This window comes from Mirounga angustirostris, unplaced genomic scaffold, assembly GCF_029215605.1.
Source record: "Mirounga angustirostris isolate CCGP_5_RB_7025 unplaced genomic scaffold, mMirAng1.0.hap1 SCAF_6, whole genome shotgun sequence".
Classification (NCBI taxonomy): domain Eukaryota; kingdom Metazoa; phylum Chordata; class Mammalia; order Carnivora; family Phocidae; genus Mirounga; species Mirounga angustirostris.
Genome location: NW_026991714.1, coordinates 128777047 through 128804473, shown reverse-complemented (window position 1 = coordinate 128804473; position 27427 = coordinate 128777047). Strand labels below are relative to the sequence as shown.

Genomic DNA, 27427 nt, shown 5'->3' with positions numbered 1-27427 from the left:
GGGTGCCTGGGTGGCTCAGTTGGTTAGGCGACTGCCTTCGGCTCAGGTCATGAACCTGGAGTCACAGGATCGAGTCCCGCATCGGGCTCCCTGCTCGGCAGGGAGTCTGCTTCTCCCTCTGACCCTCCTCCCTCTCATGCTCTCTGTCTCTCATTCTCTCTCTCTCAAATAAATAAATAAAATCTTTAAAAAAAAAAGAGAGACAGAGAGGAAACCAGGGATGTTGCAGGAAAGCCTTTGGTGCAAAGATAACCTTGGCTATTTAGCATCTCCTGATGTGTTTACTGCTTGCTGTGTGGGTTCTGGAAATATCACTCTCTGCCCCAAGAGAAGTGATCAATAGGCAGCAGGAAAAGGCTTGCCCCTGTTATATGTGCAGCTGCAAACCATGTTGGGGTGGAAGGGTGAGCGTATCGACTGTGGTGGTAGAAGAGTTAAGAAGGAAGAGAACAGGGACGCCTGGGTGGCTCAGTTGTTTAAGCGTCTGCCTTCGGCTCAGGTCATGATCCCAGGGTCCTGGGATCGAGCCCCGCATCGGGCTCCCTGCTCAGCGGGGAGCCTGCTTCTCCCTCTGCCTGCCTCTGTCTCTCTCTCTCTGATAAATAAATAAAATCTTAAAAAAAAAAAAAAAGAAGAAGAAGAAGAAGGAAGAGAACAGGCTCTATCTGCAGGCAGTATCAAGTCTCGACCTCTGTCCTGCACAGAGTTGGCATCTGTGTCTCGAGACACCATTTACTTTGGTTGGGCCCTAGGTGGCACCAGAGAGATTGACAGAGAAGTCAGATTCTCTTCTGGCACCCCACCCAATTTACCAAGGATTGGAGCAGCCGGATTGTAATGTTGGGTCTTTTCTCAGGTGATGCTTTAGAACTTCCCTGCTCTTTACCATCAGAATACCAGTGAGTAAAAAAAAAAGCATAGTAAAAAAATAAAACAAACACAACCCCACCCCCAACAGAGCACAGAGGTTTGCCCCTGCAGTATGAACCAGATAACGCATGTTCCATCAGTCAGCTTCAAGTATGGTGGTGTTCACGGTGGTGTCTGTCCTAGAGACCATGGAGGGCAGGGAGAGTTCAGGCCTGAGCTGCAAAAGTAGGTTAACAGTGTCCCATGTGGTTTAACAGAAAGAATCACGTTCTTCCCACCTTGATTATGTTCCTGAACTTGGCTGCTTTGGTGCTTCTAGGTACTTTTCTCCCCTCAGGTTTTCTCTTTTTCTTCCCTTTATTAGTATTATTTTTGATTCTAGAAGTAAAGCATGGTCAGTGTAGAAAAGTCAAAGAATACCAAAAAATCAAGTAATACTTTGAGGGTACAGTGAAAGTTCTCACCATCCCCAGTCCCACTTCCCTCCTGGCAGAATGCGTTTCCTCTATAGACGCTCATACAAATGGACATGTTGTACACAGATACAAGGTCTCTTTTAAATAAAAGTGAAACCATATTATACATACTGTATGATATATATCTCTTGTTTTTGTCGTACTTCTGACTTCTCTTTCTCTCTCCTCTCTCCTCAGGGATCCGGTGTGATTAAAGCTGGTTTTGCTGGTGATCAGATTCCCAAATACTGCTTTCCAAACTAGTAAGTAATTCTGTAGCTTAGTCAGAAGCTTGGGAGGCTTGTCAGTTTTGTTATGGGGTCAGCCCTCCACCTTTTACAGAGAAGGATCTCTGATTTGGGTCAGAAATATGAAATATACAAATAACTTAAAATAATACATGTTCATTGTAGAAATTGCGGGCAATGCAGAAAAGTAGAAGAAAATCAAAATCAACTATAACCTCACTCCTCAGAGATAATCACAGTAGAACTGAGTCTATTTCTTCCCTCTAAGCATGCACGTCTGTACATCCTTCTTTGTTCTGTCGTGAAATGAAAAGTGATGGTCCTCCCTCTCTCTTTCGTAGTGTGGGCAGACCCAAACACGTTCGTGTCATGGCCGGAGCCCTTGAAGGTGACATCTTCATTGGCCCCAAAGCCGAGGTAATTCCCAGTCCTACTGAAGAAGCCTCAAGCCAGCAGAGGACCTTCATCATTCCCCACATGGGCAGTGTCCCAGCAGTGGGACAGCCATGACTAAAAGGAGCAGTTTCCTCTTTTTTTTTTTAAGATTTTATTTATTTATTTGACAGAGACACAGCAAGAGAGGGAACACAAGCAGGGGGAGTGGGAGAGGTTGAGAAGCAGGCTCCCTGCAGAGCGGGGAGCCCGATGTGGGACTCGATCCCATGACCCTGGGATCATGACCTGAGCCGAAGGCAGTCGCTTAACCGACTGAGCCACCCAGGTGCCCAGGAGCAGTTTCCTCTTAAAATATCCCCTTTGGCCCCCTCATCCTAGGTTTAGTTGGTTCACTTCTCCCAGGGGCAGCATCTGGTTTTAGAGAGGAAATATCTGGAACCCCACTTTGAGAAACAGAGACCTGTCTGGAAAACAGGGCTCTTGCTTTCCTTCTGTATTCTGTCACTACCTTGCCAATGATCAAATTGGCTAGCTTCATTATCTTTTTGGCAAAAGGGATTCAGGGGGAGATCCTGGCTGGGATACCCTGGGGATGAATTAATTAGCACCACCTGGAGGAGCCCTGGGGCAGCTTCCAGAAGCGGACCAACAGAATCACTGTTGCCAACCTCGGCTGCAAGCCTTGAGGCCCAGAGGTGGGAGCCCAGGAGATTTGTGTCCTGGGATCAGGCTATGAGGAGGGTGCCTCCCGTCACTTGCTGTAAGGGCCCTGAGGGCCCATGGAAATGCAGAAGCCTCCACTCTGCCGGCTGCAGTGAGAACAGTTTGCAGCATACAGTTTAGAGATGTGGCAAACAGGGGCCTACCTTTAGCCCTGGGTGAGGACGGTGCGGTGGGCACTCCTAGTCCTGGAGGAGCGGGGCCCCCTGAGCTGCCTGGCTGAGAGGCTAGCTGCCGCTGTAAGTCCTGCTCTCTGCCCCCAGGAACACCGAGGGCTGCTCTCCATCCGCTACCCCATGGAGCACGGCATTGTCAAGGACTGGAACGACATGGAGCGCATCTGGCAGTATGTCTATTCCAAGGACCAGCTGCAGACTTTCTCAGAGGAGGTGAGGGTCCTGTGAGCAGGGTGTGCAGAGCTGTGCAGAGTCACCGCCCCAGAGATGAGGAGGAGCAGAATGATCACTGCTGGGAGTATTTGAATCTTACTGGGGTGCCAGGCCACGTGCTCTTCAGCCAGGTCTGCCCTTAATCTGCATACCAGTCCTAGGACAAACAGGGAGTATTATCTCCATTTTATAAACAAGGGAACAGAAAGAAGTTCAGGGAAACCAAGTAGCCTTTCCAAGATCACCTAGGGAATAAAGTGGGAGAGCTGGGACTCAAACCCATGTGTTTCAGACTTCAGAGCTTATACTCTAACTTTTAAGGAAGTAACTCTCAAAGCACAAAAACAAGGGAAGGTGAATACTAGACATATCAGAATTTCCAGGGGAGGGATATGTTCTGTTTTTCAAAAATACCTTCAATATTTAAATTTAATTTTGAAAAAAAAATTTAAACGATTATTTTTAACATAAGAATTCCAAATTTAGAGTTTAGCAAAATCTGGACAATTAGACATATAGAGTAAATACAGGGGCCTATGTAAGAATCTTGGAGGACAAGGTGGGAGGAAGGGGGCAGAGGCAAGGACAGAATGAGACTTGTAAAGGGGCCATAAATTTGGAAGGTTGACAAACTGGCTTGTGCAGGGGTAGATGGCAGGCCCACCTTGCCTTTTTTTGGAGGGAGGCTCACAAAGGTCCCCTCAGCGCTCTAGCCCAGCACACAGGGGCTTCTGTGCTGATGAGGGGTATAGATCTCACCTTGTCCTGATGACCCTCTGGGCATCTTTCATCAGCATCCTGTGCTCCTGACAGAGGCGCCTTTAAACCCACGGAAAAACCGTGAACGAGCAGCTGAAGTTTTCTTCGAGACCTTCAATGTACCAGCCCTTTTCATCTCCATGCAAGCTGTGCTCAGCCTGTGAGTAGCTGCCTGGCCCCTTGAGGGCAGAATGGAGGTGCCTGTCCTGTGGGTGGGAAAAGGGAGTATTGAGACCATGTCCCATTCTCGCTTCTCTTGTTCCTTGTCTTGCGGCTGGGCACCCAGGGCTCTCCACTCTGCCTGCTGGGAAGGCCACACACTGCTACAGTTCTTCCTAAAGGCCCCTGTAACACGTTCAGATGCGTATCCAGTGCCTGCTTGTGCAGACATTATGCCAGGCTGGTGATAGAGTTGTGATGGAAACACCACAACACAAAACACCACAAGGGTCCCTGTTCTCACACCCCTATCATCCCTGTCATGCTCCCAGCCTGCCTCATCCCAGGATTAGGTCTAGGGCCGAGATTGTACACTGGTGATCTGCAGGCAGAATGTGTTTGACCCCATTAAAAAATTGTGAGCCAGGGCGCCTGGGTGGCTCAGTTGGTTAAGCGACTGCCTTCGGCTCAGGTCATGATCCTGGAGTCCCTGGATCGAGTCCCGCATCAGGCTCCCTGCTCGGCGGGGACCCTGCTTCTCCCTCTGACCCTCCCCCCCGAGCCTGCTTCTCCCTCTGACCCTCCCCCCTCATGTGCTCTCTCTCGTTCTCTCTGTCTCAAATAAATAAATAAAAAAAAATCTTTAAAAAAAAAAAAAATTTGTGAGCCAGCATTTTAACTAGATTTCCGGGGCGCCTGGCTGGCTCAGTTGGTGGAACATGTGACCTTTGATCTCAGGATCGTACGTTCAAGCCCCACATGAGGCATGGAGCCTACTTAAAAAAAAAAAAAATTGGGACATTTTCTATCAAAATCCAAACTTCTGGCTTTTCTGAAAAAACTGGGATGACCTGGCAGTGCTGGGCATGCATTCCTATAGATGAGACAAAAATCAGCTGTAGCCGAAGTCGCCACTGCCATTTCCGGTAGAGTTTGCAAGCCTCATTCTGCTACAGCCCGTTCTACTCCCTGTTGTCCTCCCAGCATGATCTTCCCCATCGTATCACAGAAATATGTCTCTACCCTTGTCTTTACCAAAAGCTAGAGAAAAACAACAACAACCGAGGATCTAGGAGGCCATGTGGGGAAAAGGCGAGTTTTTTGTGCAAGTGAAAATATTATTTTCCTTTACTCATTTACCTTTCCTGCCTGACCCCTGTAGGCATTTGAGTTTTTTCCTCTTGTCCGGAAAGTAAAAACTGCCCCATAGGCTGGGTTCCTGAAGCAGTCAAAGGCAGGCCATCCCGGGAGACTGGAAGGCCTGCTCTTCTGGAGTGGGGGAGGGGCTTAGGGAGGCTCAGCTCTCTTCCAAGTTTTTCAGGCTTGCTTATGCTCGGGCTTCCTCAGTACTGCGTAGTCTGAAGTTCCTAGAGAAAGGCAGGCCTCAGCTTTAGTTTAGCTGACTTTGAACTCTAAAAAAAGTGAGTTTCTTCCCCGAGTGAGGAGGCGGGCGTTAGTGACAGGTTTGCTCCCTGTGCTTCAGTTACGCCACAGGCAGGACCACAGGCGTGGTGCTGGATTCTGGGGACGGTGTCACGCATGCCGTGCCCATTTATGAGGGCTTTGCCATGCCCCACTCAATCATGCGCATCGACATCGCTGGCCGAGATGTCTCTCGCTTCCTTCGCCTCTACCTGCGGAAGGAGGGCTATGATTTCCACTCATCATCCGAATTTGAGATTGTCAAGGCCATAAAAGAAGTGAGTGCTGCCCCATGCGCCCAGGGATGGGATAGGGAATGGGAACGGGGCAGCCAGGACCTCTGTAACCTGGAGTGAAGAGAGGCGAAGCTCCAGTCCTGGGGGGGCGATCCTCTGGTCAGGCTCTTTTATCCCCAGCCAGGCCTCCTGGCTGCCATGTGATCCCAGCTGGGCCCCCTCACACTGATAGTCACTGTCCCCAAGTGCTGCCATCTTGTGGGGGAAAGGGAGCGGCTGCTATTTCTTAAGCTGGGTGAAGGTTATACCGGTGTTCATTGTGTTTTTATAACTTACGTACAAATTACATATGTTCTTTTACATCCTTGAAGAAGTCAGAATACAGTTTTCTTTTAAGTAAACTAGATCCTTCTGCCACCCGTGCCTCTAGGGCAACTTGAGTTGGGTAGATGGGACCCAGAACCATGAGTAGTAGAAAGAAAAAAGAAGCCTAAGTCTGGACTAAAATTAGATTGTGGTCTCAGACCCAGCTCCAGAGAGCCAGTTTCCACGCCTGCCCACAGGGAAGATGGAAGAGGTAGGAACTCGAATCCTAAGTGCCACCCAGTGGAGGCCGACAGAGGCCACCCTGCTATGCTCCAAGGCAGGAGCTCTGTGGCCCTTTAGGGCAGTCACTGTGGATGAGCAGATGTCCACAGCAGCACTGGGACTTTGACCAGGTAGGCCTAGGTTTCCTGCCTGCCTAACTCCTGCTCGGTTCTGCAGAGAGCCTGCTACCTGTCCATAAACCCACAGAAGGATGAGACTCTAGAGACAGAGAAGGCTCAGTACTACCTGCCTGACGGCAGCACCATTGAGGTAGGTCTGGATCTCCCTTCAGTCCCCCCAGAAGCTCTGGGCCCCAACAGAACTCCGCAGGGGGAGGCTGGGGTCACATGCATCAGCCCTTTCACACCCTCTCCCTGGAGCCCTAGAGCTCTCGAATAGCATTGTCTCCTGCAGAGCGAGGCATCAGGGACTTTGCTTCTCCTATGTGGAGGAGAGGAGGCACCAGAGGTCAGGATGGGGTTTGGAAGAGGGTGGTTAGTGCTGTTTGTAATCATTTGGGCACAGTATAGGGTGAGCTGCCTCTTCTTGGACCTGCATTAATAGGAAGAAATTTCCATGAATGAATAAACCCATGTATTAATGCCAAAGGTCTCTTGGCTGGAAAGTGCCAGAGCTAGGAATAAACATAAGAGCGTCCTCTCTAATTTCCCAAGAGGTCTCTTTGTCCCTTTTTGTTTCCTGATTATTCCCAAGAGCCTTGTCTTTGTGTTTTGAGGCCCTTGACATACCAGGTCTTCCCTGAGCCTGGCCTTCCTAGCCACCTGGTCACTAACAGATGGGCAGAGGGGCCTCTTCCATTCTCACTCCCAAAGGGACCTCAGCCCTGGGCCCAGCCTCTGAGTCTGCCCTCCACCCTGCAGATTGGTCCTTCCCGATTCCGGGCACCTGAGCTGCTGTTCAGGCCAGACCTGATTGGAGAGGAGAGTGAGGGCATCCACGAGGTGCTGGTGTTTGCCATCCAGAAGTCAGACATGGACCTGCGGCGCACGCTTTTCTCGAACATTGTCCTCTCAGGAGGCTCCACCCTGTTCAAAGGTTGGTCTTTGCTCTCAGGGCCCATTGCCAAGGAAGTGTCCATATCTGGCTGGGCCCAGATGCCCAGAGAATTGACTTGAGATTCTCCTTTCCTGCCCATTCAGGCTTCGGTGACAGGCTACTGAGCGAAGTGAAGAAACTGGCTCCAAAAGACGTGAAGATCAGGGTAGGAGCGTGGTGGGGGCAGGGCTGGGGCTGCGTGGAACCGGGCCTCCCCTCCGAGGCTAGACAGCTCGAGCTTCCACACTGACCTGGAGGTCTGCCAGAGGGGAGAACCCATTTTCCTTCTCCCTCCCAACAAAAGGGGGCGGTTCTGATACCCTGATGGGGCAGGCTGCTAGGCTGAGGGCCCCACGTGAGGTCTTTCAGAGAAACCGTCACGTTGGCAGATTGACTCCTGGTGCTCCCTTGTGACACAGCCCACCATCTTAGTGCTTGCTAAGGGGAGCTAAATGAAGGAGTGTGATCTTGCCACAGAGTCTTCTTCCAGTCGGCCCCCGAGAGCTGAATCTTGTACCGACAGCTCCAGCTTCCCTGACAGCTACAGATACTTAGGGCTGCTGGAAATCTCCTCCAGATGCGTGTTAGGCTGGCCACAGTACCCCCCAGAGAGGCCACGGGGTCCAGCAGGGACACTGTGTGAAATGCATCCACTGCCTTGGGCATTGGAATTGGCTGTAAAGATGAGCGTTGGCCGGGAAAGGGACAAGGAGGATGAAAGTCTCAGAGTCCTTTTTCCACCAACCCTTTCAGATATCTGCACCTCAGGAAAGGCTGTATTCCACATGGATTGGGTGAGTAGTTCTCCTGGGAATAAGAGCGGAACAGGAAGTAAGGGCATCGTTACCCCTCACCACCCCATCCCTTTAAAGCAAAGCCTTGTCTGCTTTGGCCCCACGGGGACACGAATACCTACTTTCTCCCTCTCACAACGTTCCTTGGGATTCCCTCCACTCCAGGGGCTCCATCCTCGCCTCCCTGGACACCTTTAAGAAGATGTGGGTCTCCAAGAAGGAATATGAGGAAGACGGTGCCCGATCTATCCATAGGAAAACCTTCTAATGTTGGGACATCATCTTCACCTCTCTCTGAAGTTAACTCCACTTTAAAACTCGCTTTCTTGAGTCGGAGTGTTTGCGAGGAACTGCCTGTGTGTGTGAGTGTGTGTGGGTACGAATGTGTGCGCATATGTGAGAGCCGTGTGGCCCAGGAATCCCAGGGCCCAGAAAGGACGATGAACTACCCATGATGGCAACGGCCTGAGGCCTGGGGTTGACCACTAACTGGCCCCTGACAGGGAAGAGTGCTGGCAGAGGGCTCCACTCCTTCGTCAGCTGGGCCTTTGTCTGGCTGTGTGGGACTATGTTTACTACCATAGGGAGACAGAGAGGGTAAATCCCGGGAGATCTTGCTGCTGCCCACCCCAGGCTGGGCTAGCCCCACCCCATCCCACCCCCAGGGTGCCCTGAGGCCCACTGCCTCCCTTGCTCGTCCTTCTGCTCTCGATGCCAGTTGATCATGGGGCTGAAGCTGAGTTCTGTCTGGTTTTGTTGCAATTTGGGTTTGGGTGGGAAAGCACTCCAGGAGCTAATACTGAGACTTTGGGGTCAGGAGATGGCAGGGGGCCCTCAACCTCACCTGGGGACCAGGACCACACTGGGCATTTGAAGAGGCAGGAGTAGTGCTATACTTCTGATTGGTGGCAGAGTGAAAGCTCCAACCCCCAGCCCCTGTCCAGGGGGTCTCGGGAGAGTTTCAGGAGCCCTTGGCCCCAGGCCCTGTTACTTGCTTTTCATCCATCCTTGGGCAATGCCATCTTCAAACAGTTTTATTTATTGACACGTTTGTTCAGTATGGGACTGGAGAGGGAGCCCATAGCCTCCTGCCCACCAGTCACCCTGTTCACACTAATGTTTACAGCACCTCAGTTTAGCATAGCATCCAGGGCCCCGCCACTCCCTGCTAATGGTGAACTAACAGTATCCACAGGCCTCAGGCCTATTTAGGATCAGAGGCTACATTCAAAGTCACTACCACCAGCCTCTTTCTTTCTTCCTCTTCCATTTGCTCACTGCCCTGCAATCAACAGGCTGGTTGCCAGTTGGATTTTTTGGAAACAGGAGGTAGAATCACTCTTTGGCAGAGGCCTCCAGCAAAGGAGGGGTATAAGGGGATCCAGCCCCCTTAGGACTGGAGAAAGAGCCACCATTAACCAGGTTGCCTTTTCCCACTCTAGCTGCCCCAGGGGGGCTAGGTTGTAGAGGTGATAAGGCCCCAACTGGGCTGATTTGTGCCGTTCTTAACTTTGGACTTATCTGGTAAAGGAGGGAGGAGGCCAGATCAGAGTGCCAGGAGCTGACAGGCTCATCTCCCCTGATCCAGAGGGGCCAGGTGCCTACCCTGGACTGGGCTGGCCTCGCAGTGTCCAAAGGCTCTTTAGCCCAGATGGTGCAAAGCTGGGGCTAGCGGATCTTCACCGGCACCCTCACCTGTGACACCAAAACCCGCCCCAATCCCAGATTCCAGGCAGATTCTCCCCCACGCCGTCCAACGACCAAAGGCCCTGCCAGGTATGGGCCACAGCAGCAGGTGTGTGTGAAAGCGATGTGGCGGCCCACGGACTGCAGCGTGCTTAACCAGCTCACCTCCCTTCTCCTAGCCCAAGCCTGTCCCTTGCACAAACCACGTCGCCTGGTGGGGCCCAGTGTACTTAAATAAAGTCGTTCCAATAGATGCATCAGCTGGGCCTCTTTCTCTGGTGCTGGGTGGGGAGAGAATTGCTGTGGGCCCTGAATCTGAGGCGGTGATTGGGCCTTGTCTGTCCTCTAGAGGGCACTCTTGTACCAGCCAGACTTAGCCAGCCCTTCACCCAGGTCCCAGCCTGTCAAGTGGATACAGAGATGGTGTCCATGCCAAAGCCCCACTTCAGGAACTGAGGGTCCCAGGCCTGCACATACACTAAAACCTATGACTGAAACTACCTCCAATGAAGGGAGCACCTCTTGACATCCCTGAAGTCAAAACTTGCACGTGGATAAGAAGCTCAGGAGCTTAAAATGTAGTTCCTGGGGCCCACACTCAGATATTCTGACTAATCAGTTCTCCATTTTAAACCTGTATACTTGTTGGGGGGGCTTTCCAGGCACTTTGCAAATGTTAACCTATTTGATCCAACAACCCTGCAAAGTATTTTTATTATCCTCTTTGCGGATGAATTAGAGCCACAGAAAGATTATGTAATTTCCCAAAGCTCTGCCCTTTATTCGCTAGGATTTGAACCCAGGCGATATAGCCCTAGAGCCTCAATTTTTAGCCACTACACAGACCCTCAGAAACCACTGGCCTTGAGCAGTAGGTTCCAATCAAGTGGGACGCATCTGGCAATGTCTGGGGACATTTAGTTGTCACAACTGTAGGGAAATGTTACTGTCATCTAGGCAGAGGCCAGGGATGCTGCTTTAAATACTCGCAACAAAGGACTATCCGGCTCTGAATGTCTCCAGGTTGAGAAATGCTGGCCTGGAGCACAGGTGTTCTATCCCAGCTGCATAGGAAAATCAGAGCTTCCCAAAACCTCTGTGCCCAGGCCATAGCCTAGAACCCATGACAGCAGAATCTTGGGGAAGATAATTCAAGACATCAGCATTTTTGAAAGCTCCCAGTGACTCCAGGGTTGAAGACCTCTTGGAAGCAGCTGCTTTTCCTTGCTCACCATGTCTGGCAGTGGTGCATGGGAAATGCACCAGGACATGACCGCAGGCCTGCGAGTCATTTTGCTCACAAATGCCCATGCAGCCTGGTCTGCATGCCCTCCCCGCTACTTCAGTGACTCTGATGAGGGTGACCCCCACCCCCACCAACTCATCTGCAGAAAAACGTTCTCGGGGTGCTTTTCCTATTAAGTGAGGAATCCTGTTCCCCAACCCCACCAACCCACCACTCCTGCGCATAGCACAGACCCCAGGAACAGAACAGAAATGACTGACTTTAATCAGTCTGTGATGATATGAACCTCTTTGAGAGATCAGGTGGGGGTGGGGGAGCCCTGCAGCAACACAATACTTTAGGCACAACTGAAGCAGAGAGGTCAGAGAAACCACTGGAAACGTGGAGGGAGGGGGCGGTGGGACTCACAGCTTCCCCTGAGTGGGTGAAAGTGGCTTCTGAGCCCACACATAGCACCAGCCCCAACCAGGTGATGGAACAGGCCTTCATGCCCTGCAGCAACCCCATGTGATCACAGAGTAGCCCCATCCCTTCTTGGTCCTCTTCCTCCTCCTGCCCCACAGGGGGAAGCAGGTCCCTGAGCACATAGAGCCCAGCCCTTGCCCAAGCTGGGCCAGACAGCCAAGCCGGAACTTAGACCTCAGTGATGCTCCTGGCTCAGCCCCAGAAGCTCGCACTCTGCCATCTGTCCTCCAGGCTGTGCCCCAGGGAGGCAGAGGAGCAGGATGAGGGGCTGGCAAAAGTGGCTCCTGCCCAGGGCTGCGACAGTGTCCTCAGCAGGGTGGCCTTGCAGTACCTGCCTCTCACACCATCTTAACATCCAGGGTTTGGGCCCGTGATAGGTTCTGGCGCTGGGCTTTGACCATGTGCAGGCGTCTCCCGTGCAGTGTGAACTGGGACCAAGTGAACAGCTGCAGCAGAGCACAGATGATGGGCACCAGCACCAGCAGGTAGAAGCAGCCCTGGCGGAGTGTTGGGGCCTGGGCTGGGGCTGGGGCCGGGGGCTCTGGCCAGGGCTGGGCACTCCCCACAGGGGTCAGTGGGGGCTGCTGGAAGAGATCATGACCTAGGGTGAGAGAGCATGCAGAAAGAACAGGGTCAGCCCTGGTCTCCTCCAAGGTCCGCAGTGCCACATCTCAAACGACGCGCATACATTTCTGAACCACAACTCACTTCCTTTCCCAAACTTGCTTCTCCCCTGTGCTTTCCTTCTGGGTGACTGGCACCACTATCCACACCATAGACTCAAAGTCTTCCTGGATTCTTCGGTTAACCTCACCACTCCCCAGCAGCCAGTCCTTCCCCTCCCCCGAATTCCAGAACACATGCCACACACAGACACTTTCTTCCAGCCCCCCTGGCTCCATCTGCTCAAGCTTCCACGGCTTCTGCCACAGCCTCCCCACAGCCCATTCTCCATACAGCAGTCAGGGTGAACTTTAAAAACCAGATCAGACCATGTCACTGCCCTGCTTAAAACCCTTGATATAGTTTCTCTTCACACTGAGAATAAAATCCAAACCCTGGGCGCCTGGGTGGCTCAGATGGTTAAGCGTCTGCCTTTGGCTCAGGTCATGATCCCAGGGTCCTGGATCGAGTCCTGCATCGGGCTCCCTGCTAGGTGGGGAACCTGTTTCTCCCTCTGCCTCTGCCTCTCTCTCTCTCTCTCTCTCTCTGACTCTCATGAATAAATAAATAAAACATTAAAAAAAAAAAATCCAAACCTTGCCCTGATGGACAGAGCCCTCTGCTGCCCCAGCCTCATCTCCTAGCCACTCCTAATACCTTGGGCTCCGTACTTGCCCCCCCCATCCTGTCTGGGATTCACTGAGATCTTTCTAGACCAGATTCTTGCCATCCAGTCCACATCCTGGGTGTCATCTCCTCAGAGAGGCCTTCCTGGACCACACACACTAAATAGCTTCTCAGTCACACTGCCTATTTTACCATCGCTTTTCCCACTACCATTGCTATTTCCTTGTTCGGCTCTTTATCGCCAACCCCACCCATCCCTCTAACCAGAATATAAGTTCCATGATGGCAAAACCATTGTTATCTCCCTAAAGGGACCTGGAGCAGCTCCTGACAGTGAAAGTATTCTATACACGTTTGTTGAATGAATGAATGAATGAACGAACGAACGAACGAACCACTGAAAGACGGGAAGAATTGGAGACTCAGTTCCTCTGCCTACGTGGGGAGAAGCAGAGGAGGTGGGGCCCAGGAATAGCCTCTGCTGGCCAGTTGCCATTCTCTCCCCCTTACTGGACCCAGCTTGTAGCTTTGACCCCGGAGCCTCAGGAGCCCAGTGCCAGCCCCCGGACCCTCACCTGTGTAGAAGCACAGCAGCCAGGTGCCCAGCAGCGGGGCAAAGGTCTGGCCCGGCTTGGTCACCAGGGCCACCATGCCAAAGAGAAGAGCTGAGGCCGCCTGCTTGCGGTGGTTCAGCACCAGGTCCTCGTCCACCAGGTCAGTGACCACCAAAGTCAACAGCTTACAGGTGCCCTCCGTGAAGACACGGTTGCTGCCAGCGAAGAGAGAGGGGGCAAGGGTGAAGGGGTGGAGCAGAGGGGCGGGGGTGAGGGAGGGCAGCGCATACCTGGCAATGAAGAGGCAGAGGAGGCCAGGGCGGTCGGGGCCGGCCAACAGCATGAGCAGGCTCAGGCCCAGCTTGAGCAGGAAGAGCCCCCGCACCACGGCGTAGACGCCCCAGCGCCGGCACAAGGGCAGGAAGTAGAGATTGTTGACGTGGGGGGCCACATAGGAGATGCCTGGACAGAAGGGGGCAGCCTTGTGAGGGGGCACTGCTGCAGCTTCCACAGCTCTCCGCACCAACCATCGGCGTGGCAGGCTCTGTGCTGCGAGCTTCACATCCTGTTATTTCATCCTCACCACCCTTTAGGATCAGTCCTGTTATCATCCCTACCTTACGGGGGATAAACGGAGGCCCCAAGAGATTAAAGAAAACCCAGCCAAGGCCACACAGTGAATAAGAGTCAAGACGCACAGCCAGGCCCGTCAGCCGGGCGGCCCCGCTGTGAGCTGGCCACTGCGCCGCCTCACCTCTGGGGGCGCCGTCACGGGGACACCAGGAGGGCAGCCGCGCCTCCTCACGGCGCAACGGGCTCCCACCGCTTCCTCCCTCAGCACAGCGAGGCTGGAGGGGCAAGCCCACAGCAGCGTAACCCACCCCCGCACCCCGGGCTCCCCCGCACCCCGGGCCCGCACCAGGCCCCGGCTCGGGAGGGAGCTGTGCGGGCAGCCTGGCGGCTGCCACTCACCCAGCAGGAAGGAGCCCGTGGAGAGGGAGATGTGGTCTGACAACAGATGCTCCAGGAAGAGGGGGAAGAAGTTGCTGTTGAAGTGGCAGTGAAACACCTGCAACCCAATGGGGGCAGTGAGGAGGCTGCTGGGCTGGAGGGCAGCTGGGAGCAGGCCAGAAGCCAACCGGTCAGCGGCGGGAGCAAGAGCAGACTTTAACCCCATGTCCCTCCACACGGAACATGCCAGAATAACACCCAACACCAAATTCCTAATTTTGCTAAAAGGTAGAAGGAAGGATAAAATTGTCAAATTGAATGATTAAGTTTTTCTCTCTTTAATTGAAAACACTAGTAAGTCAAGCTTGATGATATAAACACCATCTATTTCTGAACTTGGTGAGCTGACATACTACATGTGTTTTAGGCGCAGCATTTAGTGTTTTAAAAAGATTGTCACAGAGTTCCCAAAGGGCACCTCTTTTTCAGAGCCTCCCTTTGCAGGTGAAGACACAGCTGCCCCGAGAGAGCTGCCTAAGATCACACAGGGAGTGAGCAGTTCTGATGGTGCTAGAATCCAGCTCTCCCAACTACCCGACCTGTGTTCCTGCTAGCAAATCGCCCAGCAGTGCTCACACAAGGCCCAGCTTTTAAGGAGCCTGTTCCCCTGAGTGAGGCACATCCTGGCCATCGGGGGGCTGGGGGGGTTGCTGCTCCCATACCTGCACCAGGTCCATGCCCACGAACCACAGGAAGTTCCGGTGGCGTGCGAGCTGCTGGAGGTACTGGCTCAGAGTGATGCTACCTGCGTCCTGGCAGCCGGTAAGCAGCTCCTCTCCGCACAGGCTACAGGGCAGGCGGGAGTCACCGATGGCCTAGGGCTGGGCCAGAGCCATCCACCACCCCAGGGCAGCCGCCCATTGGCCAGGGGACTCCGTGTGCTGGGGGGAACCCGGAGAGCTGGGCCAGGCCACTCACCCGCCATTCACAGCCAGGGCTGGGCACTCTGGCTCCCTGCCAGCCGCCTCAACCTGCCGCCCAAGCAGCCGTGCGGCCCCCATAAAGCCCAGCCCAGAGCCGGTGGCCAGGGCCACACAGAAGGCGCGGAAGGAAGAGAAGTCTTCCTTGTTCCAGAAGGCATAGGAGGCAAAGACAGAGAGGGAGCCAGCTGCACTGAAGACGGAGCAGTAGAAGTTGAGGTGGGTACGGTCGTGGGCAGAGAGGGCCAGGTCAGCCAGCAAGGCATGATGGTGCAGGTCCACGAGCGTCAGGAAGCCATCATAGAGGCAGAGGCACAGCAAAAACTGCAGGCCAGCGGGTGCCCAGGGCACCCAGAATGCCAGGAACGACAGCGCCAGCAGCGGCCCGTGCCAGCCCAGGGCCCGCACCCGTGCCAGCACCACGGCCCTCGAGGAAAGCCCGGCGCCCGACCTGCCAAGGAGAGGAGGAAAGGTGGCAGCGGCTTTACCAACTGGGCAAGCCCCAGTTTCCCCTCTGCCCAGGCCCCAAAGGAAGGACAGAGGCCCAGAGTATGGGACTCACGGCAGAGTGAGCCCACTGAGCCCCGCGTCCTCAGCCTTTGACTTAGGAAGGACAACTCACCAGGGGGTATACTCTCTCGTCTGCTCCCTTGCCAGCCTGCCAGGGCTGATGGGCAAAGGGTGGTGGGATACCTATTTCTCAGGGTTCGAGGCAGTGTTGGGCCCAAGCAGGGATGGGGTCAAGGAATCTGCCAGAAGCAGCAGAGAGGGTCTGCTGTACAGCTCCCAGTTCTGAGGATCTGACAAGCCAAGCTGGGGTGAATCTCTCCCCAGGTGAGGAAGGCAACAGTTAGTCAAGGCCACTTCTCCCACGTGCCTAACCTCGAGAAGGGAGGGAGCCTGGCCAAAAGCTGAAATGGTCTCCCTTTCTCTCCCCACCCCAAACACAGGCACCCTGGGGAGGGGTGGGGTGGGACAGGACCCGTTGCGAGCCATCCCCAGGACACAAACCGGGGCTGGGAGCTGAGGAACTGATGGTCACTCAGCCAGCCGAAGAGGGGGTCGTTGAGGCTGTTCCAGAGGAGAAACACCGTCTGTGGGCAGAGGGGACATGGGGCAGGTGGGCTCCAGGCAGCCTCCTCTCCAGAGTTTTCCCTACCCAGCCTGTTCGACACCCCTCAAAGATGAGCCCAGCTTTCCTGACTGCAAACCTTTGCTCCGCGTAGTCCCTCTACTAAAGCCCACTCCACCAGCCACTGCCCCATCAAACTCCCACCCATGCAGGGTAAATTTATCCAGCTGATAAATATACGTGAATATATTTTATCATATATGTGAATATCTAGAACCGTGCCAGACTCATTGGACAGTGGCCAGGAGAAGGAGGAGTCATCAACACCTCCAGCTCCAGCTTTTCTTGCTGAATCATGGTGGGCAACCTGGCCTGCCCCTGCTCCGGACTGGGTGGGACCCACCCCTGCAACCTGCCCAGCTCCCCCCGCCCAGTGCTGGCCTACCTCTCCAACCCAGAAGGCAGCTTTGTTGATCTTGTACACTGAGACAAAAGTGTCCACATAGTAAAGCAGGAACACATTGTGCAGGATAGAGATGAACAGAGCCAGGGAGCCATAGACCACAGCCGTAGGAAGGCCCAGCATCCAGGCCTGGAGCCTGCCCAGCCCCATGGCTGCCAGCTCGGTGTCAGCCCCAGGAGCACTGAGGAGCGCTCACATCCAAGAGCAGTCTGGCCATCCTTGTCCCTAGGGAAGAAGTAGCCAGTTAGCTGCAGGGATCAGAGCCAGCTCTGCTCCTAACCCCAGACCTCTGAATCATTTAAAAACTCATTTCTGGGAGCACCTGGGTGGCTCAGTCGGTTGAGCATCTGCCTTTGGCTCAGGTCATGATCTCAGGGTCCTGGGATTGAGACCCACGTCAGGCTCCCTGCTCAGTGGGAAGTCTGCTTCCCCCTCTCCCCCACCCCACCCCCCTGCTCGTGCGCTCTCTCTCTCTCTCTCAAATAAATAAATCTTAAAAAAAAAAAAAAAAAACAAACCTCATTTCCACTGGGAGAAAGTTTTTACGCAAAACAAAGCTAGGGAATTATCAATGACATACAACTGAAACAGTGCTGGGCTGGATACCACTATTCAAGAGTAACCCAAGAAAACTGATAAAGGCATGGGAAAAGAAGGCAGGCATCCAACAAGTGCTAAGCCAGGTCATGTGCTAGAGCAGTGTGCTCAGTATCTTCTTTCATCCACACTATCTTATCACAAAAACCTTAACCATCTGGACATGCCAACTGTGGGCGTGGGCATACAATGTCCCTATAACCTCAGCAAGCTACTTAACCCAAGCCTCAGTTTCCTCTTCTGTAAATGGGAAAAAGGAATGATCATGCCTACTCTGCAGAGGAATGTAAGGATCAAGTGAGGTAACTCATGGAAAGTGCTCAATAAATGGATGGTGGTGGTGTCATGATTGTCTTTATAAAATCCCTACAAAATTTATAGCACTATTACCATGTGAAAAGAGAGCAATCCCAAGTTCAAAGATGTTATGTAATTTGCCCAATGTTATACAGCAAAAAAGTAGGAGATTTGACCCCTGGCCTGTCTGGTTCTAAAGCCTTTTCTGCCACTTGACCTTTTAAATCAGGTTCCTACGCACTGTTGGGTAGAACAGAGAAAGTTGCTGTGATATCAGGTTCCATAGGTATGTAAGAGTGATAGAGTCCACAACCACTCAGGCACTTTGATTCTGGAAATTCCACCTCAAGAAACGAACCCCAAAGGAACATGTACAGAGACGTTCATGGCAGCAACAGTAATAAACAGCAAAAAGTCGGACACGGCCCAAGAACGAAACAAAGGGACTGTCTCAGCAAGGCCGATGCTCTCCAGAAAAGGCAAGCCCGTGGCCCACCTCAACACGCAGAAGAGAAACTCAAGAACATGTCACGTGAAGAGAGCACAAAGGACAGTGTGGGTGCCTAGCTTCCAACCAGGCTAACTTATACACAGAGGCTGGAAGGACAGACCGACTATGAGAGGGAAGGAAATAAAAGTCAGATCTTTTTTAGGGCAGGCCTTCTCAAACTGGAATGTGCTTTCAAGTTACCTGGGCACATCATCAGAATGCAGATTTTGACTCAGGAGGTCTGGGAGGAATCAGATTCTGCATTTCGAAATGGCGCCCTTCCCTGGTGGTCTAGCAGTTAGGATTCAGCGCTCTCAAAAGGGCGCCCAGGTGGCGACCACAGGGCCATGACCACAGTTTAGGCAGTGAGGCATTAAGCCTGCCTGTCTCTTTTTTTAGATTCAAAGATGCCGTTCTCTTTTCAGAAAAATAACCCTGTGTGTGCTTGCCTCACCCCCAGAGGGAAGCTATGAGGATTTCCTTCTCTCAAATTCCCTGTTGTGCATTAAATCATATCCCCAGAAAAAAAATATGCTCAAGCCCTATCCCCCAGTACCTGTAAGTATGACCTTATTTGGAAACAGGATCTGGGCAGATGTAACCACGTTAAGATGAGATCAAAGTGAATTCGGGTGGGCCCTTACAGGGAGAAGGAAATTTATACACAGAGACCGACACACACAGAAGGAAGGTGGCCATGTGAGGACAAAAGCAGAAATTGGAATGATGCAGCTACAAGCCAAGGAATGCCAAGGACTGCAGGCAACCACCAGAAGCTAGGAGGAAGCAAAGAAGGATTCTTCCCTAGAGCCTCTGGAGGGAGCGTGACCATCTGGAGTTGTTTCAGACTGTGAGTGAATAAATTTTGTTGTTTTAAGCCACCCAATTTGCAGTAATCTGTTCCGGCAGCCCTAGGAAACTTACACATACCCTTGGGGGCTGTTCCTCTTTGAGTCCTTGTGACCCAAGCCTGCCCATGGGCGTGATCTACATGTTGGTGAGTGCACGCATGCACATGCACATGCACACACAGACACACACAGCTGAAACTTCTGCTTCCCATCATGGTCAGGCCCTGGAGAGCCAACTTCAGCCCAAGTCCAACAGCAGTTGACCTCCAGGACATGTCCTTGCCCCATGACCCACTATAGCTCCTGCTCTGTGCCCACCCCTCCAGGGCCTCTGTCCAGCCCAGCCTCCCCTAGGTCTTCAAGCCACCCTCTCCTCTGGCCAGGCCTTTGTCCTTGGTAGTACCCCTGCCAGAAATGGCCTCCCATCTCCCCATCCTTCAGGAGCCAGCACTGTGTCCAGACTCTCTCCAGCCCCTCACTGATGCCTCCTGCCACCGTACCACAGACTCTCCTGACTGCCCCCACAACAACGTGTGGGGTTTCTCAGGGCAGAGCCTGCATCTTTGCCCTCCATCTCCCTTGGGAAGGGTGGGCTGGACACGGCCACTCTCTGGTAGAAAAACAGGCCCTGAGGGGGGAAAAGGAGGGAATCTCAGTGGGATCTCTCAGGCTCATTGGAAAATGAGGACAATTCACTCAAGAGATCCAACCTGGTGCCATCTATGCCTAGTGCTAGGGAATGAGGGAAGAAGCAGCAGCTAGAACAACCTGAAACCAGCCGCTAAGTCTGTGAGAATCTCTCCCGGGCTACAGTGAGCAGGAGGATGGCCAGCTAGCCTCTCCCTGGAGCCCTTAAGCCCCTGAAGGAACATTTGGTGGGAAATACTTTTTTTCCCCCATAGCTTTATTGAGGTATAGCTGACCCACAATGATCTGCATATATTCAAAGTGATCAGTTTTAACATATACATGCACCTGGGAAACCATCTCCACAGTGGAGATCATGAACATATCCATCACCCTAAAAGTTTCCCTGGCACTTTCTAAGGAACATAATGGAAAGAAAACACAATTGGGGGCCTTCTAAGTCCTGACTGTACCATTTACTACCTGTGACCTGGAAGAATTTGCTTAACTTCTCTGTGTCTGTTTCTTGATCTGCGATATGGCACCAACCTTCCTAAGACTATTTTTAGCAGTCAAGGGGAAAATACTCTCAAGCACTTAGCACATAAGTGCAGTGGACACTCAAACTTCAGAGATTACTGCTGTTGAGCCTCTCAGACCCCCCAAACCCACCACACAAGGATGGGGTGAGTATTAATCTAAAGGTGCTTTGGGGCTGTAAAGCACAACATGTACCTCTAAAGGTGCTATCCTTAACCCAGCTCACTTTCTCAAATTCCCCAGGGCCTTTCAGAACCCTCCCCCACCCCGGCCACCACCTCACCTCCAAAGCCTCTGTCCAAAGGGAGTGAAGTGTCCCAGGCCCCCACCCAGATGTCCAGTGACTTATCCTGGTTGCTGGAGAAGGTGAGCCCTGAAGGCCAAGTCCCCAGCCTCCACCAGCTGGCTCCTGGCACTGATGCTGGGGTTAATAGCAGAAAACCTCAGAGGGCGGTGACATGGGAAGGGTGTGACTTTCGCCATCAGGAGAGGCTGGGTTTAAATCCCACCTGCACTTCGTACTAAGAATGTAACCTCAGGCAAATCACTTAAGCTGTCTGAGCCTTGGTTTCCTCACCTGTAGAATGGGAATAATAATGCCCATCCTTTAAAGGAATGCAGGGAGGACTAAACTAATGCCCAGGAGCCCAGAGCACTGTTACATGAAAGATGTTCAGAAACTGGCTTCTTCTTGGGCTCACTATTAAAAGACTGGAGTAGGAGCAGGGGAATATCCTGGTAATCCGGCCTCTTCCCACGGGAAGGGAATTTGAGAGACAAGACAGGGCACACAAGGCTAAGTCAAAAGAGGAGAGTCTACAAGTAGCAGGAACACATGCACAGTTCAGGAGAGCCAGATACAAGCCCCCACCACAAGCCAGGGCCAGAGGCAGAGTGACCTGTCCAGGTGAGCCTCTGCCCAGGAGAGGGGGCTGGGGGAGGAGTGTGCAGGGTCACACTCGTCCAGATTCCACTCCTCCCTCAGGAAATGCCTTCCTCTACTCACCCTCCCACCCTCAATACGCCCCAGCAGAAAATAGCAACCCTGCCTCTCCAAGGGAGGAACAGCTTAGAACCCACACCAACCTAGTTGCATAAGCCGGGTGAAATACCCTGTAACCCAGCCAACTCCACCCCCACCTTGGCACCTGGCAGGAGAGCCTGTTGGAGGTCACAGGAGCCCACCCCGCCCTCGTGCTGGGATGGTCCCCAGTTATGTGGCTTTGAGCCAGCCTTTCCTTCTCCCTAGGCCTTGGTCTCCTCATGTATAAAGTGGGGATGATGACAACCTCTTGGATTGCTGCAGGGCTGAAACGCAAAAGGTACACAAAGCCCCAAGCACAGTGCCTGGCACATAGGAGATCCTCAACGAACAATAGCTACTGTTACTCTTTTTCATATCTCTCAAGTTTGGTTTCATGATCTTTAAAGGGTTTCAGTCAGTCTCCTTCTGTCAAATCCATGATGAAGTGGTCTCTCCAGCACCCAACACTGATGCCTCTTGCTGCCTAGTATACCCTGCCATCCCTCAAATTCTCTTTTAAATGCCACCTCCACACCTTTGTTCATGCTGTTCCTTCCACTTAAAATAGATGTAACTACATATCATTTCTCAGGCATCTGGGTATGTCTGGCTTTTACATCCATCATCAAGAATCCTTACAACTCTTGTTACTATTTCCATCTCATTTTATAAACGAAGAAACCAAGGCTCTGAAGGTTAAATAAATCACAGAGCTATTAGGGGCTGGAGCAAAGATACAGAAGTGGTGTTTTTGACTAAAAAATCTCAGCATTTCTCATGTCACTATGCCCAACCCCACCACCATCTTATCAAATCCTGCTGATTCAAGGCCCAGTTCAGTGGCACAGGCCTGAGTACACCTAGGCAGGTGTTCTCTCCCCTCTCAGGCCCCTTGGCTCCTTTATCAGGGTCCAAATGCCTCCTTTACCCTCCTCCAGCACCCAAGCTCTGTAAGAGCAGCACCAGGTCAGACCCCAGTTTTCTACTCCCTGCTTCCACCAGGCTCCTTCACCACACAGTAGGTGCTCAATTAATGCCTGCTGAGTCAATTTGTCCCTAAAAGGCCAATATGGGTATCCCCAGAACTAGGGAAGAGTAGTAGCCCTAGGATTGCCACCCCCAAATCCCACTGTGCCCCTCAGCTCTGCTTGGCTGTGGGAGTCAGAAAGAGGCAACCAGGGGAACCTTGATGAGCCCTGCTGAATAAAACATGTACAGCAAGGCAACAGGTGCACAAAGAGGAAAAGTGATAACAAAAAGTCACATTTATTAAGCTTGTACCACGTGCTAAGGAAAGCAGATACAATATGGAAAGAGAGCTCAGGGCAAGGAGGCAGAAAGACACCAGATCAGGAAGGGTTTTGTAAATCACACACAAGATTCTATCCTGAGGACAATGGGATGGGGGGCACTGGGAGGGCTGGTGAGGTGACAGAACTAGATCTGTTTGGAAGGAATCCCCTGGCATAAAAACTCTCTCTTCTTGACCCATCAGGCTTCTGGAAGATGAAGAACTAGAAAGGATGGAAACAGTAGCATCTCCCTGATTTCTGAACCAACCTATAGTGGCTGCGGGCTGGTGGATTTGGTGGAGGAAACCAAGAATGCCAGACTGGGCCCCTAGAGTGAGGGGCATCAGGAGGGTAGGTGTTGATTCCCCTCAAAAGGACTAGTGGCTATAAATAAAATCTTAAAAAAAAAAAAAAAGAACTAGCGGCTGTATGCAAAGCAGTTTAGTACAGAGAAAAAGCTACTAACAAGCATAATTTGGAGTTGGGGGCCCTGAGTCAAGTCTGAACATTATCACTACTAACTAGCTGAGTTTATTCCTACATCTGTGAAGCAGGAGAAAACAATTCCATTCTCTACCGGTCCTCAGGAGTATCAAATGAAATTGAAAGGTGTAACACCCTACACAAATATTAGGTGTGTCCTTTTCTCAACAAGCAGCTGACCTCTGAATTGTCTGCTGCCTTTCCTGTTTCACAGCCGCCTTGCTCGTCTCCCTGCCCAGTCTCCCTCCCCACAGCAGCTTCCAGTCCCGGCAGGAGGGCTCCCCTGGCGTGGGCGGTGTGTGTTTGGGGATGGGGGGGGACCACTCTCCATTCCAAATACTAATAGGCCTATCCTCCTCCTCACGCTGGAAATGAACTTTCACCTTCCTGGGGGAGGGACCTTCCCCCTCTCCCTCCCCCACAGCACTGCAGGGTCAGCGACTTCACCCTGGGACCACCTGCCCTTCCCAAGCCACTGAGGAGTCTGGGGCTAACCCAGGAGGTCTTTACTCAATAGCTGGCGCTGAAACATGTGGTTCTTCAGCCCGTCTGTACATGAAAGTCACCTGAGGAGTTGCTCAATACCGAGGCCCGGGCCTCACTCCTGACCAATCAATCCGAATTTTCGGGGGTGGGGCCCAGGGTTAGTGTTCTTTTAAAGCCCCCCAGGTGGTTCTACTACGCCACCAGGGTTAAGGGCCATTATGTTAATGAAATGGATCCCGGCCTGAGACATCCCGCGACTCCAGCCCCCCAGGGAGCCCTTCTGCAAGGATTCCACCCTCACCCCTTGAGCCCAAGCTTCTCCCATCCTGACCCAAGGGCTCTCCCAACCCACAACCTGATCACCTCAGGGACCCCCCGCAGACAGCCCCCAGGACTCCCAGAGCCGACAGCATTCCTGTCCCCCTCGGGTCCGTCCTTTGTGTCTGATCGGCCCCCAGTCCGGCCCGCTCCTGCCCCCGCGCCCGGGCCACGGGCCAGCCCCTCACCGATACCGTGGCAGGCGAAGCCTAATCCTGCGGCTGCCTGGAGCCAGGTGCGAGTCAGTGCGCCTGCGCGCGCCCCGCCGGCGGCTTCCCTAGCCTCTCCCTCCGCCCCCAGCCGGCGATTGGCTCCGCGCGGCTCCCGGGACCGCGCCCCGGCAGGTGCCGGCGCCCGAGGCTGCCGCAGCCATATTTGTCATGGGCGCATGCCCTTAGGGACCGAAAAGAAAACGTGGACGCTGGCAAGAAGAGAGCAGTGGCCTGGATTCCTGACGATTCACCTCCTCTCTTTCACCTTTATAGGTGCTTAAAGTCAATTTCTGTTCAAATCAGTAAGACTTTCTAAGCTCTCCCCCCTCTCTCCCGGTCCTTCCTTAGTATTAATTGGCAGAATGAAGAGAGCACAGCACCTTCTTACAAGCCATGTGGTCTGACTAGATGCACAGCTAGGCGGATGAGGAGATGACAGTGGCACAACCTGGGACTCCCTGATGCTGGATTGTGAGCCCCTCAAGAGTGGACAGCCCCAGTTTAATGTGTGGGCACCAGGGCTCAGGCCACAGCGCCAGGCCCTGAGAGAGCTACCATGCAGCCCACCCTCCTCGAATTAAAAATAAGAATAATAAAGTAAAAGGAGTACTGAGCTCTCACTAGATGCCCTGTACTGTGTTAAGCACTCTGCATCCATTATCTTGTTGAGTCCTCACATCATCCCTCGGAGGCAGGTGCTGTTATCCCTATTTTACAGAAGAGGAAACAGGTTTAGAGAGATTCAATGACTTTCCTACAAGCAAGAGGCCCAGACTAGCTGGAACCCAGCTCTTCTGCCTCTCAGAACAGTCTTTCTTCTTCCTACCCCTGCCCAGGGCCTCAAAGTCAAGTTTTGTTTCGCTCAGTACAGTCTGGTAAGGATGTCCCATGTCTTTTCACAATAGGCCTGTAAGGCTGGTTAGTTTTCCAGGCAATCAAACAGCACACACTTCAGGCCTACAGTTTTTCTACCTTATGATATGGGGCAATGATCATGGGGGGAACCTGGGTTCCGGGAGACCTGGGGCCCAGTCCCCTAGCTCCACTTCTTTGTTAAGGGACCCTCCTGGGGTGCCTGGGTGGCTCAGTTGTTAAGCGTCTGTCTTCGGCTCAGGTCATGATCCGGGGGTCCTGGGATCGAGCCCCGCATTGGGCTCCCTGCTCCGCGGGGAGCCTGCTTCTCCCTCTCCCACTCCCCCTGCTTGTGTTCCCTCTCTCTCTCTGTCAAATAAATAAATAAATAAATAATCTTTAAAAAAAGGGGGGGACCCTCCTTTTGTGAGCCTCTGTTTTATGCCTTAGAGGGATTTTGTAGCCATTAAGTGGGTAATGGGAGTGTAAGAATTTTGCCAGCTTTTGGTCATTATGCTTTTGTTGATGGTTGTCAACAGAAAAATCATCCTCTTCCTCCTGCCTGACAACCTGGCAAAGGGCCCACCCACAGCAAATGGTCCAACACTAGAGCCCTGGTATTCAGGGGTTAGAGTCTGTCCAACCAGTTCCTGTGGAGCCCCAGCAGTCCCATGAACTTTGCTCCCAGCATCCACCACTCACCAATCTCATTTCTCCCCAATCCTGTCCCTTCAGACCCTCTTCTTACCTCCTACGTCCCCTCGAAGCAACATACATCATTTCTCTTCTAGACTTCAAGCAATTTCTGGAACCCCCTCCTGCTCTAGGAAGCCCTCATGACTAAAAAGAAGGTGACCATTATTCTCCCATCCCAACCCCTTTCTCCCATCTGTGTTTTCCTGGCTGAGAATACAAGGCTGGAAACCTAGCATTCAACATGGTGTCTGGCACACTAGGGCCTCCATAAATTGACTAAAGGAGTTCCCCCTGCCTTTCCATTTTTGACCAGCATGTGCCTTTGTTGCAAAGCAACCCTGACTCTTTACTTAGTCCTCCAGTCCAGTGGGAGAACAGGGGAATGGAAAGGGCTACCGAGGGGCCAGAAATGAATGTGACCCATTGGAAAAAATTTGGCCCTTATGTTGCACTTAATGTCTCATGGTTACACTGAGGCTCCTCATCCCTCTGATTTTTTTTATTAAAAGATTTTTATTTATTATTTATTTATTTATTTATTTGACAGAAAGCACGAAAGAGCACAATCAGGGGGAGCAGCAGAGGGAGAGGGAGAAGCAGCTCCCCACCGAGCAGGGAGTCCAAAGTGGGGCTCAATCCCAAGGACTGTGGGATCATGACCTGAGCCCAAGGCAGACGCTCAACCGAGACACCCAGGTACCCCCTCATCCCTCTAATTTTATAAACAATGTAACCAGTTAACCTCTTGTGTCAGCACCAGGACTAGGCCTTGTGATTATCTCCAATTTCCCTTCCTGGTTGCCAGCCACAGAGCTAACTGGGAAGGGACATAGGATGCAACTGGGGGATAATATCATCTGCCTGACTTCTTGAGTCATACCAGAATCCCTGAATTGTGGGACAAATAGATACATAAACAGTCTCTCTCCTTGAAATTCTCTCCTCCCTTGGCTTCTGACCTCTCTGATATAGGTTTCATCATGTTCTCCTCCCAACAACTCCTCCTCAGTCCCCTTCACTAGGACACTTTTTTCCCAGGGGCTTTCTAAAATCAGAGGGCAGGTCACCCAAGTTTCCATTTTCTTTTTTTTTAAGATTTTATTTGAGAGAGTGAGAGAGAGAGAGTACACGAGCCGGGGGGAAGAAGGGGAGGAACAGAGGGTGAGGGAGAAGCAGACTCTCCCCTGAGCAGGGAGCCTGATGGATGCAGGGCTCGATCCTGGGACTCCAGGATCATGACCTGAGCCAAAGGCAAATGCTACCAACTGAGCCACCCAGGCAACCCTCCCCCCCGCCTCCCCCGCCTCCAAGCTTCCATTTTCAAAACTCTTTTCATTTATTCACTCAAACTTGCCAGGCCATAGGCTATCTGGGGTAAAAGGGACTTCAAACACAAGATTGCTGCCTTCACAAGGTGTAAGTAGAACCCAACAAATTGGCAGCCATGACGACAGTGAGGCGCAGGCCAGGTAGCAGCTATTCCAGTCCTTCACCTACTGCTTTTCCCTTCATGACTACCCCACCTCCCATCTCCAGCCTGAAGATAAAACCACATGCCGGACAGCTCCCCAAATGAACTCCCTGACTGCACCATTTCCTCAACTTCCAATCGCCCACAAGGGTTTTTTTTCTTTTCCAGGCTTGCCTCGACTACCCACCCAGGAAACTAAGTCAAAAACATGTGCATCCACCTTTATGCTACCCTCTCCACCCAGGCAGTTATATGGGGTCAACTCTAGATGAATCTGCTCCCATCTCTTTTCCATCTCCAGCTCCTGTTTTGGTTGTCAGTTTTCCTGGGCTAGTGTGAGAACCTCCTCCAAGACTAGCTTCCAGCCTCTCTCTCACCAATCTATCCTCCAC

At 52.4% G+C, this 27427-nt stretch overlaps 2 protein-coding genes across 9 annotated transcripts in view; one reads left to right on the top strand and one right to left on the bottom strand.

Annotated features, from left to right (window-relative positions):
* The window catches only part of ACTR1A (actin related protein 1A), an 18698-nt gene extending 8667 nt beyond the window's left edge, over window positions 1-10031 (top strand). The window contains exons 2-11 of the mRNA XM_045878710.3: window positions 1524-1588; window positions 1915-1990; window positions 2953-3078; window positions 3873-3997; window positions 5480-5696; window positions 6420-6512; window positions 7124-7298; window positions 7403-7464; window positions 8052-8092; window positions 8258-10031. Of these exons, the coding sequence (XP_045734666.1) occupies window positions 1524-1588; window positions 1915-1990; window positions 2953-3078; window positions 3873-3997; window positions 5480-5696; window positions 6420-6512; window positions 7124-7298; window positions 7403-7464; window positions 8052-8092; window positions 8258-8360 (1083 nt within the window). The 3' untranslated portion in view covers window positions 8361-10031. The remainder of the gene's footprint in view (window positions 1-1523; window positions 1589-1914; window positions 1991-2952; window positions 3079-3872; window positions 3998-5479; window positions 5697-6419; window positions 6513-7123; window positions 7299-7402; window positions 7465-8051; window positions 8093-8257) is intronic.
* Window positions 3908-27427, bottom strand: part of MFSD13A (major facilitator superfamily domain containing 13A) — a 27934-nt gene continuing 4414 nt past the window's right edge. Inside the window, exons 1-10 of one of the 8 annotated variants that reach the window (XR_010412558.1) lie at window positions 23993-24154; window positions 16782-17024; window positions 16276-16358; window positions 15263-15715; window positions 15007-15130; window positions 14306-14402; window positions 13355-13795; window positions 11821-12090; window positions 5137-5363; window positions 3908-4043 (exon numbers count right to left, since the gene is read on the bottom strand). Coding sequence is in view for 5 of the 8 variants with exons in the window: in XM_064595220.1 (XP_064451290.1) it covers window positions 11828-12090; window positions 13355-13795; window positions 14306-14402; window positions 15007-15130; window positions 15263-15715; window positions 16276-16358; window positions 16782-16949 (1629 nt within the window). In the remaining 3 variants the exon portion in view is untranslated. Of the gene's footprint in view, window positions 4044-5136; window positions 5364-11325; window positions 12091-13354; window positions 13947-14305; window positions 14403-15006; window positions 15131-15262; window positions 15716-16275; window positions 16359-16781; window positions 17025-23992; window positions 24593-27427 lie in introns of those variants that run through there. The other 7 variants (XR_010412560.1, XM_045878707.3, XM_064595220.1 and 4 more) reach the window with 7 other exon arrangements.